The following is a 12,117-nucleotide window of genomic DNA, read 5'->3' on the forward strand; positions in this document are numbered from 1 at the left end:
ATAAATTGTTGGAAGATAGCAGCAGCTATCCCTTACCCATGTATTTCCATTAAAAGAGACCATCTACAAAAAATGCTTAACAAGCTGCCTTGTAGCTTAGCACAGTTTTTTTCTGGATGTGTGGTTCTAAAGAACTGATTTCATTAAATTGGCTTTAATTAAAATATGGGAGTATTTAATTAACTCTGTGGCCCTCTGCTGCTTTCACTGCTACCCAGGGGTAATTATAGAAGCCTAGGTAGTCATTTGAAGGCAAGTGGGTATGCCTGGCTACTTCGAGGCCTTGGCATAAATATAGAGAAGCCCAGAGTAAACAAGTGTCAAGTGAGCTTGGCTAGACTTCTCTGATACTCCAGCTGAGATGTGGAAAGAAAATAAAAAAGGGGCTCTTTAAGAATGTCTAAAAGCAGGAACAATCTATAATCCTGAAATAAAAATAAGGGGGAAAGAACCTCCTGAAAATGTCAGCCTTAGATTTTTAGCCTTATAGTTATAGTGGAGAGAGCAATGTACCAACAATGTATCATTAACTTTCTTAAAAAGAATTAAATGTGGGATGGCAAGTTGAATTTCTAGTGGGCAGGGGCAGAATTTACATGCCTTGCATGCCAGCTTACTTCTCCTCAGGATCAAGAAGAGAAAATATGTGCAGCTTAACTATTCAGACTCCAGTTTGCATAACATAAAGAGATTCTGGAAATTAATATTTTCTTAGGAAATTTTGATTATCCGTGTTTTAAAAAAATTAAACACTTAATACAAGTGTTTAGTTGGATTTAATGTAGCCAAGACTGACAATTGCAAGTCTCTATTAGCATTTCCTAGTCTGGAATCCCCCAGTATTAGGACAATAATTCCTATAATTCGTAACCCAACATAGCTGGAGTTGATGATGGCTATTTTGCACCATCAGTATTCTGGACAGGTACTTCAGTATTATTCCTTGAGTTTGAGGAATGTGTATTACTGTAACATGCATACACCACACACACCCTGTTTCAAGAAGAGGTTATTCTTACTAATCCCCAAGCAGAGGATCTCCAGCTCTTAGTGGGGAATGCTCAGCCTCCTGTTCTTACCTGCAAAGTCGTGTAAAAGGAAATGAACTGGAAAACTTGTAACTCTTAATGTGGACTTGCTCTGTTCTCACTGGGGAAATAGTACATCTGTCTTTACAGTAAACGCCCATATACTATATACTTGGGTCCCCTGATACTAAATATTTGCTGTTCATTGGAGGACCTTTGGCAAATGTATGCAATTCATAGTAGCTTCCTGCTTCGAAGAGTCCGTGATGCTGATGCTAAGGATTTCAGTTCATTAATTCAAGAAGAGTCTAGAAGAGACTGCTATCTTCCTGTTCATCTTTGGTGGCATTGTTTGCAATTGAATCTCCCTTGACATTTCCAATCTCCTGAACAGATTTTTTTCCCCTTAGAAGACTCCCTAGTGATAAAGCTTCAGGACAGCAAAAGAAAGTATGTGGCAGGATCACTATGTGGCCCAGAGGATCCCTGTTAGGTTGCTTTTGGGCTCCAGTGGTTTCTTCCAAGACTTCAGTTGTTTGAATCAGAGGAGTTTTCCCCAGGATCCACTTAGCTATATAATGGTGAAGGCTAGGTGCTCACTTAAGTGATCTCCACATATTCAGCCTATTTTTTCTGAGGTTGAGGGATGAGACATTCATCTATTAACTGTACTGTAGTATCCTTTGTTTTTTGCCTATCTCACTGAAATTACCTGAATCCAGGGGCAGAGGAAATCCATTCCAATATCTTTCTGTTCTTCAAGATAACATCCTGTGCATAGAAATATGCTTAATTAAAAATATATAAAACTGGGTTTCATCTTTAGCTCCAACTAGAGTGTGACTTTAATTAGTCCCTGAAGTGACAACCAGCTATCTCAGATAGAATAATTGTGAGATGGATAAGAGCTGGAAAATGCAAGTTGTTAGTTAACCACTACTCATGTCCTAAATTCATGAAGCATGATGGAGTGCGTGTTGGAATTTAGCAGTTTTCCTACAGTCTGTCTGGGAATAGTGGATTATAATCTGAATGCTGTTAGGGTAATGGATTCATATTTGTCTTCTCATCAGACTTCATTACTGTCTCTATCAAGAAGATGAGGGAGCTGGACACAAAACATAATAAAATCCAGAATGTATTGGCTAATCAGATGTGGGTTGACAAAACAGCATTATGGGAAGAGAGGGCAGAGTAAATTAGTCCATTTGTATGACAATGGGAAAATTGCAACTGCAGTAGGGAGAAGGGGGTGAATTGTAAAATAATTTTTCTGGTGGAACCAGAGCCAAGTGGGATTGTGGTGTTACACTGGATCCATCTGCCAACATGAACATGTAATTTACTTTATTATCAGGCTCACGCTCTTTCTTTTAAAATAATTAATGGACAGTAATGATCAGCTTATATATCTGTATAGAAATAGAGAAAATTAGTTTGCCTTTTATAAACATGCACTAAAATGTGGCAAAGGTTTCAATCTTTCACTATCTTAAAGTATCTTTAAGGGTGGTATTTTTTTATCTCTGTTTTTGTTGATTGTTGTCAGCCACCTAGGATCATTATATGAGATAGGTGGCCATATAAGCTCTATAGGTAAATAAATAAATCTTAATTGTGACAAGTGATTTAAAATAATGTTCATGGACCACTGATTACATTTTGTGTTTAGGAGGGTCTTGTCCACAGAGATCTTGTGGAGCTTGCTTTTATGTTGCAGCTCTTAGCTTTAATATCTTTTAACTAATTGCCTGACATTATTATATGTGGTGCAAAAAAGGGGTTTTAGGTGAGGGTCTGGTTTTTGCAAAGAACTCTTCAGTGTCAATGAGTCAGCCTAATGACAGGAATGTATTTGGCCACTGCCCAACAATATCCTTCTGCATTAAAAGGAATTAATCTAGGAAGAAATAAAAGTATGTGTTGAAAGACATCATTGGACTAGGAGCCAATCCAGTATCTGTCTTGTTTTTGCTTTACTTTGGCTCAGTTGCATGCTCTGTGCAATTCTGGTGCTGTGTGGGAATTGCTTCTATGTAAATATATATATAGTGTGGTTCTTAAAGGTCCTTAGATACAGGCATGACTCAAGGATGTCTCTTCAGCAATAGTTCACAACATGACTTATCCAGGAAAAAAAAATCTTGGGTAATTAAGCTGAGATAGACCCCTTTTACCTAAAGCCTAAGAGGGCTGCTGCCAATCAGAAAAGTTAGATTTTGGCTCATTGCATTAATAGTTTGACTCGTGGTTTAAAACAGTACAAGCTAGCTTCATATGCGCAAACCACAGTTCACTACTTTTAAAAAATTTCCTTCAATGCATTTTGGTATAATATGATCTGTAATGAAAGTTTGGTGGCTGTCTAGGTTTTTCGGAACTAGCTATAAATTTAGATATTTCTAGCTTGGCATAGATGAATAATGTATTAGTCAGAGATGTTTTTATAGAGAAACAGACTGTGTTAACTACATCATAGTAAAGTAGTCTTTAAGTATCTCTTGGAGAAATCCTGATTTGTCCATTAAAAGATACTTAGCACAAGGGTCTAACCCAGAGCTTTCTTAAAATGCTAAAGCCTTCTTTCTTTTTGACCATAACCTGCTATTTTGAGAAATACCTACTGTAGGGAGAAAGGAACATGGAATGTTTGTGTCTCATTTTCTTTTCCTGCTCAATTTTTCTTTTCAGGCTACTGGGAGTCTGTTCCAGTTGCGAGTAGTTGGGGGTTCTTCACTGTGCAGCTATCTCTCTCCTCAGGACAGATGGCCGCTGTATCATCCAGCTGTGGACAGGTAAGAAAGGAAAGGTGCTAGAAATGAATGACTGAAAGGAGCCTATAATCAAAGAGCAGAAATGAGAATCATACCTAGATTATTTCCTTGCCAGAAAGCATCTTGTTTTCTGAGCTACACCTTTCCTAATTTTATCCAACTGCTGTTCCTTCTCTTCCTGCCTAAGCATCAAAAAGAATCCCCTGCATTATGGGGAAAGACATTACGTTTATAAATAATTACTACATTGTGTTCATTTTTAAACTGTGTTGTCTTCTTGAGCAGATAACAGTTTGTATAACCTAAATGTTGTTGTTGTTGTTGTTAGTTGCCATTGTTTACGACTCATGGTGACCGTACAGTATGTATAACAGAACGAAATGCTGTTCGGTCTTCCTCTTTTCTGCTGGCCCTCGACTTTACCAAACATGATGTCCTTTTCAAGCGGCTGGTCTTTCCTGACGATGTGCCCAGAGTATGAGAGTCTAAGCCTAGTTACCTTTGCCTCTAGGGAACATTCTGGTTGTATTTCTTCTAAAACTGATTGGTTTGTTCTTTTGGCAGTCCATGGTATTTTCAACAATCTTTGCCAACACCACAATTTGAATGCATCAATTCTTCTTCCATCTTCCTTTTTTAATGTCCAGCTTTCACAGGCATATGTGGCAATTGAGAAGACCATGGTGTGAGTCAGACGCACCTTTGTTTTTAAACTGACATCTTTACTTCTGAAAACTTTAGATAGGTCTTTGATGGCAGATTTTCCCAGCGTGATTCGTCATTTGATTTCTTGATTATTACTTCCCTTGGCATTGATCGTTGATCCGAGTAGACTGAAATTGTTGATGACTTCAATTTCTTCTCCATTTATTGTGACATTGTTTACTGGTCCATTTGTGAGAATCTTCGTCTTCTTCACATTCAGGTGTAGTCCGTACTGCTGACGACAATCTTTGATCTTCATCAGCAAGTACTTCAAGTCTTCTTCACTTCCAGCAAGCAAAGTTGTGTCATCTGCATAAATACTCCATTTCAAATAAATCATAAAAATAATACCCAAGATGGGATGTTAAAATCCTGCCTTTCACCAGTTCAGCTAGAATACATAGACTATAGTAATATATGAAAAGATATTCAAGCTGAGTTTGGCAAGATTAAGGGAACAAAGGATTCTGTAGTTGTAAGGCAGCACCCCAATTTTCCTTTCTACCACCATGTGATCTTGCCTCAAGTATTGCAGTTAACCTTCACGTCTATTCCAGCTACTCTCTCTCTGCTGATCCATACTCTCTTGTTGAGATGGTGGCCGGTGCTTCTCCTTCCCTTTCTGATTTACTGAATCTGATACCAGATGAAGAGAGATAATGTCTTGTTCAAGGTAGGATTTTCTTTGCCCACCCTGCTTCCAGTCCCCAAATAGGCACAGGCTCTGGTGTGAGAATGGTTGTGCAAATTCTTGATTGCTCTAAGACAGGGAAGTTGCAATAGTATTGTTATTGGCAGCAAGAGTTAGAAGGGAGTGATGTGATGACATAATGATTACTCAGATTGGTGAGGGTGTTTTATTTCTGGGGTGTTTCTGACGGGCTAGAATGGGTGTTTCCCTCCTTTTTCTCCCCATTTTTTGTGTATAAATGAATCAGGCTTGATCATCTTTTTTCTTCTTAGAAAAAGGGGGAATTAGAATTTTATGCTGAATTTGGCAGCATGATCACAGTGGGCTCTGGAGGATGCAAAATAAGTGGAGCCTGCAGGTTGCTTGCTTCTGCTCTTACTTCTGCAATGCTGAAAGGGAAGGAAGCGGATAGGCTCCAGTAGGCTGTGAGAAGCGGTTCTTCTCCCTCTTGATCCATTGCTTCCAAGTAGTCCCAGCAGCAGAGTTGGATAATTGTGTTGTTCTGCCTCAGTGCTTCAAACAGAAATGCTGAAGTAGCCCAACTACACTGAGCCAGCCACTGAGTTCCAGTGGCAGGAAGGCTCTGAGCATGCTCAGTGCATGTGCAGAAGTCCTTCTTAATATCTGGATCAAACCAGGTCAGCTACTGTAATCGGGCACTTTGCAGAACAGTGACATTTCGTTTCTGCACTTCACTGAAAAGGGACCCTTTTCCTCAAAATTTCTTCAGTTTTATAACTTAGGACAGGGCGTTTCTCCTCTCATCCAGTCTGGACTGGCTCAATACATGACTTCCAGTCTTTGCTGAGCGCTCCCCTCTGTTGGGAATATTTGCCCTTTCTTTATTCGGCTTTCTATACCAATTTTTTTAGGATCTGCTCTTGTGACTCAGTTACACCCTTGCTGGCAATGTGTGAACTCATCTCCATGCTTTTTATGGACCTAATTCAGTCTCCATTTAATTTATCACATGTTGCAGGTTCCTGAATCATCATTGGCCCAAAGCTTTGGCAAAGGGTTGCATTTTTTTCCACAGTGGCAACTTCTCTGTGCTAAGTCTTGTCTGTTGGCAAAAGTAATTTCATTAGTGAATCTCTCTAATAAAACCTTGTAAAATACATCTATATTAAACCCTTTCCCAGAATCCATACCCTTCCTCTCTCATACACAAATATATTCCTTCCGGTGATGCTATCTATAATTTTTGTATATGCTAAGCTGCCCAGGGACATTTAGAGTCGGGTGATCTGACTGACTGACTGATTGATTGATTGATTGATTGATTGATATGCAAGATAAGCTAGAAGGTTGTAAACTAGGGCTGTGTGAGGAAAGGGGAAAAAGTAATTTGAAGCAAGTATTGATGCACATTTAGCAATTCTTGGCACTTCTTTAAATCAGATGTGTGTTTTGTTGGGATTCTTGGCTGCCCTAAAAGAGACACAGCTTCTTTAAGGGGTTCCTGATAGATACTGCTTGAGTGCTTCTGCACACTCTGAACCTGAATTGCTGCATGCACATTGCAGTAGTTCAACAGAAAGGTGACTGAATCATGAATGATAGTGAGTAATGCCTCCTGGTCATGATAAGGTCACAGTTGGCACGCAAGATGGATCTGTGCAAAAGTCCTCTTGGCACCCTCTCATGCAGGAGCTATGAGTCCAAGAGGACTGCCAAATTGTGAACCAGCTCTGTTTGGGGGAGCGCGGTCCCTTCCAGAGCTACCCATGGAATCTCACTAGAATCAGTAGGCCTTTGAACCCAATGCCTTTCTGTCTTGCTGGAAGTGCGTCTTAACCTGTTCCTCACCATGCAGACCCAAACAGCCTCCAGGCACCCAACAGCACTTTGACAGCATCATTTGTTCAGCCAGGGTCCAAGATGAAAAGCTGGGTATCAGTTTACTGATGAAACATGGCCCCATGCCAAGAGATTATCTCACCCAGTGGTTTCATGTACATGTTAAATAGGAGCAGGGGGAGCTCTGAGCACTGTGGTACCCCTCAACTGAAGGCCCTAAGGTTCAATTCCCCCTTTCCCCACATCTTATGAAACTGCCCTTTCAGGAAGGAGAACTGCTACAAGAGAATACCCCCCCCACAACTTCTAACAACTTAGAGACAACTCAGAAGGATGCTGTGATTGATGCTATCAAAAGCCACTGAGAGATCAAGCAGGATGAGTAAGGTCACACTATCCCTATCCTGGGTTTGCCAGAAATCAGTAAGTGTTCCATGGCGAACCCAGCCTGAAACCTGACTGAAGTGGACCAGATAATCTGTTTCCTTCAGGACCTTCTACAGCTGCAGCCCAACCACTTTCTCCACAAGCTTCCACACAAAGGTGAAGTTGGAGACAAGTTGTTTGTTGTTCAGCATGTCTGGGTTGAGAATAAAAAGTAGGCCTTTTCTTTTGCACTGATCCTTACAAGCCTTTTACTGTCTCATCAATGAAAACCTACTGGTAGTGGCCAACAATACTGGGACTGTAGTGAGCAAGGCAGAATGTCAGAGGACTCAAGAAGTAGTCAACTGGCATTCCCCAACTTCTTGTGATACTTTCCAGAGGTGGTGGGAGTTATAATCCTACACACTGGAGGACATCAGGTTAGGGAGAACTACAGTTGATGATCAATTGGTGAACCCTGATATCACAGGGAGTTAAAAGATACAGAAGCAAGGATCTGCTAGACTTAGTGCTACTCCAAATTTTGGGGTCTGTGGCAGTAAAGGGGCTCTTTCTCTCCCTGATAGGTTGTTCCTCAGTAAGCAGCTTCTCATCCCCACATGTTAGTGAGGTCTGGCCCAAAGAATGTTAGTGCTGAGGACAAACCACAGGACGTTCCCTTCCACAATTTGACTATTCTACCTGTTTAATTTTCAACGCTAGCAATGGGTTAGCGTTGTCCATTGCACCCAAAGGCAGTAGACTGGCTTAATGGATACAGGCGAAGCCGTCTGCCAATATTGCACTGCCTGTCCGTGTCTCAGCAGCTGCTGCTGAGTGCTTACCATATCTTTAGGAAGAGTAAGAGTTACCTTACTCTTCCTAATGATAGGAGTAGCCAGAGAGCGTCTGTATACTCCTAGTATGTACAGTAACAAGACAGCAACCAGGCTCTGAAGAGGATACAGTTCAAAAAGCAAAATGTGTGGGAATGGTTTCTTTTGACTGTTGGATCAGAAAGTACAAGGGACAAATGAAACAGCATTTTTGGTGGGATTTACATCTCAGCCAGTAATCGCAACACACACACACACCCCACACCACACCACCACAATGTCAGGCATGATTTTCTCTGTGTTGGTGGTGGTTGTTGATCAACGATACCAATTATCGTTCCTTTGCTTATGAAAACATCTTTTCCCTTAAAAAGGGTGGGAGGGAGGTTTTTGGTGGAAGAAACTGAAAGGGAGAGAACAGAAAATGAATGCATGGAGTTCATTTAGATGTACTGTGGGTGTGGGTGTGTGTACGTGCCGCACATGCCTTCAAGTCAGTTTTTGATGCCTGGTGACTGCCTGGAGAAGTCCCTGCAGATTCCTTGGCAAGGTTTTCAGAAGTGGTTTGCCATTGCCTGCTTCCTAGGGCTGGGAGAGAGTGACTGGCCCAAGGTCATCCAGCTGGCTTTGTGCCTAAGGTGGGACTAGAACTCACAGTCTCCTGGTCTCTAGCCTGATGCCTTACCCACTATACCAAACTGGCTCTCTTGTTACTTTGGTTTAGTGGGGGAAAAAACATTAAAGATCATTGTGTTTTACATTCAAGACCTGAGAAAAGGATCACCATGTGGGGCATCATCTGAGTGCCTGCTTCCTGATTGCTCTAATGACTGTACGTGCAACCCAACTTCTCCTTGTGAAGGATTTTTATTATGATGGTTAAAAATGTAGATGCTGAGTTGGCTCTTGTGTGAGAGGAGTCTGCCCCCTGCTGGCAACTGGGCAAAACTGGCTCTGACCTGTGGTGTCGTGGCTTCTTTGTGCTAGTAAAGGAGCCATTCTTGGATGGTTTACTAAATGTTGTTTCAGCTTGCAATTCTTATCTTGCTCTTGGTTAAAGCGAATGGAAAGGGGGTGAAAGCTGCACTCTAGACTGCTGGCTGTCCCTTGGATTATTTCCTCTTAGTCCCATTGCTAAACTTGTGCCTTGCTCCAAACGTATATAACTAAAGTTTAAAAGGGTGCCATATTTTGATTTAAGATGACCATATAAAACCTTCGCTGTTCTCTGTGGGAAAAACACATCATTATTTTATATCTTATTTGGTTTTATTAATGATATTTTATTTACTTAAGACAATTTTGGGGTTGGCCTCAGATTGGAGCCAATGCCTTTGATGTATTAGTCAAAGAGACTAATACATCATAGTATTTGCAGGGTGCAATTCATCAAGGATAGATTCTGGTCTAGAGTCATTATACCTTTTTACGTTAAGAAGAATCCCTAAAATTAAACAATGAAGTGAGAAAAAACAAAACAAAACCCTGTACAGTTTTCTGGCCTGTTGGCCTTATGGGAACCATAGAAGTCATGCATAAGCCTGGAGTGGGAATATGTGGATTATGGGTATCCCTCAGATCCCAGATCCCTAAGCTTCATACTCAGATTCCATTGAGATTGTACTTACTGACCCACAATTTTTCCATGGCTCATAACATTCTCCAAGCTTAATGAAACATTTACTTGAATCACGCCACTCCAAGCTGCTCTTCCAGAACCTGTGCCATCACCACCACCACCCCAGACACAAGTATCTAACAGCTTGCTTGTCCTACAGAGCACTGCAGTTCGGGGGCCCTGGTGGTCCCATTCACGTGAAGCTGGTAGTTGAGTGGGATCTGACCACCAAGGAATGGTGAGTTTGTGTTGCAAATTCATTTGTAAATGATAAGAGAGTTGATGGATTTCATTGAGTATCCATGAAAGGCAGAGATGTGGCTTCCAAAAGGACTTTCATTGCAGCTTAAGGATAATGCTCATGATTCTGACCCCAGATACAGTATATGCATTCATTCATGCATGGCATGCAGAGAGAGAGAGAGAGAATGATGGGAATTTTTTATTCCATTTCTCTGGAAGATGCCAGGTTGGGGGAAGTTGCTATATAATATGTATACCTATTTTAACTGAGCCTATTTTACTCCAATTGTCCCATCTATGTATAATGTCTTGCTGGTTTTTTTAATGTTGCCTCTATTTTTAATTTAATTTCAAGATAACATGAAACTGGATGAGAGAAAACAACAGTATAGTTGAAATTTGTATTCCACATTAGTAGCTTAGTAGGTCAAATGCACATAGTCCATCAGCACAGTTGCTAAAGACCTCAGCTTCTTGTCTTCTCCTAGTGGTTCCCTTATTTCCAGTGGTTATTTTTCAGAGGTATCCCCTCCAAAAATGTCCATAAATTAAGTTATACTCACACAAAATGGCATATAGAGAGGAAAACCGATTTCTGTGGTATAGTTTGGACCGGATTTAGGGCTTCCCCTTTCTCTTTGTTTGTTCATGAAAATTTCCTCCTGCACATTCAGAACTATGGAAGAAGGGTGTAAGGAGGAGACAGGGTGACTGAAGAAAATGCCACTGCAGACAATTCTACTGCAATTGCACAACAACTCACTAAGATGTATCTGCTATCCCTGGGGAAGTCTAAAAAGGACTTCCTGGAGGGAAGAAAGGACATAATAACTCAGGATCCCTCTAAATTGAAACACAGGATAGAAATCAAATGCATAAATATGAACAAAAAAGCAGCAGTCCTGCCCCCTCTTAATGTCTCATTCATTTTCCATGGCTTATAACATTCTCCAAGCTTAATGAAACATTTACCACTCCAAGCTGCTGTTCCAGAACCTGTGTTATCACCATCACCACCCCAAACACGTGTATCTAACAGCTTTCTTGTCTGCGGTGGCTCAGTGGTTAAGACGCTGAGTCAGAGGACCATTAAGGTCGGCAGCCTGGCAGTTCGAAACCCAAGAGCGTGAGCCGTGTGACAGAGTGAGCTCCTGTCAACTTGTCCCAGCTCCTGCTAACCTAGCAGTTTGAAAGCATGCAAATGCAAATAGATAAATAGGTACCACTTTGGTGGGAAAATAACAGGGACATCAAAGGAGCCCACTCGGGCTTCCCCTGGGCAATGGTGACATCACCAGCAAATCCTTTCAATCCGGAAGCACCTTGGTAGGTGCTTTTGACACACAGAAAAAAATGTCTCATTCTCTTTGCAAAGAAACATTTACTGAACCAGGATTCACCATAATAGTACGATCCAGGAAGAGCTGTAACTCTATATCCCCTTTGGGCAGCATTTTTAAGCTGAGGACACATTTGGTTTTGTGTGGCATTGTAGGACTGCACTCCAAGAAGTGAAAGGGAAAAAAGGGCCAGGATTAGGATTAAAATCTTACTTTAATGAAGTGGTAAATATGACCAACATTGCTTTGAAATGTAACTCAAATGTAATACTGCTAAAACAGTACACTTTAAAAAAGACACTCAGAAATGCCGTTGAGTTTCAGAGCTGGCTTTACTGCTGGATATTGGCAGCAACTTTGGGGCTGAGGCTTGGGCAAGCTGCGCAAGACCACTGAAAGCCCACCAGCTGCATGTAGATTATCCTTAGTGACTCTTAGGGAGCTCTTCAAATTGCTCAGTTTACAACCCCTAAATGACAGTCATGCACTGAGAGAACATTTGATACCTGAAGGCGGCATACTTGAGAAACAACAAAAAATTGAATTGACTCCCAAAGGACAGGAAATGAAAGTTCACATACTGTATTGAGGTCCCATCATATTCTTTGACATTTTCAAAAGCTTCTAACATCTTAGAAGAGCCTTGTCTTTAACATGGATTGAAATTCTCCTTCATGGAGCAGTCACCTGTGCTAAGAAAGTACAGGTTCCTGCTT

General features: G+C 41.1%; 1 protein-coding gene across 1 annotated transcript in view; it reads left to right on the top strand.

Moving 5' to 3' along the window:
* The window catches only part of USP43 (ubiquitin specific peptidase 43), a 116,115-nt gene that overhangs the window by 97,282 nt on the left and 6,716 nt on the right, over positions 1–12,117 (top strand). The window contains exons 9-10 of the mRNA XM_063292598.1: positions 3,720–3,823; positions 9,979–10,056. Of these exons, the coding sequence (XP_063148668.1) occupies positions 3,720–3,823; positions 9,979–10,056 (182 nt within the window). The remainder of the gene's footprint in view (positions 1–3,719; positions 3,824–9,978; positions 10,057–12,117) is intronic.

The sequence above is a fragment of the Candoia aspera genome, chromosome 2 (genome assembly GCF_035149785.1).
Source record: "Candoia aspera isolate rCanAsp1 chromosome 2, rCanAsp1.hap2, whole genome shotgun sequence".
NCBI classification, from domain to species: Eukaryota; Metazoa; Chordata; class Lepidosauria; order Squamata; family Boidae; genus Candoia; species Candoia aspera.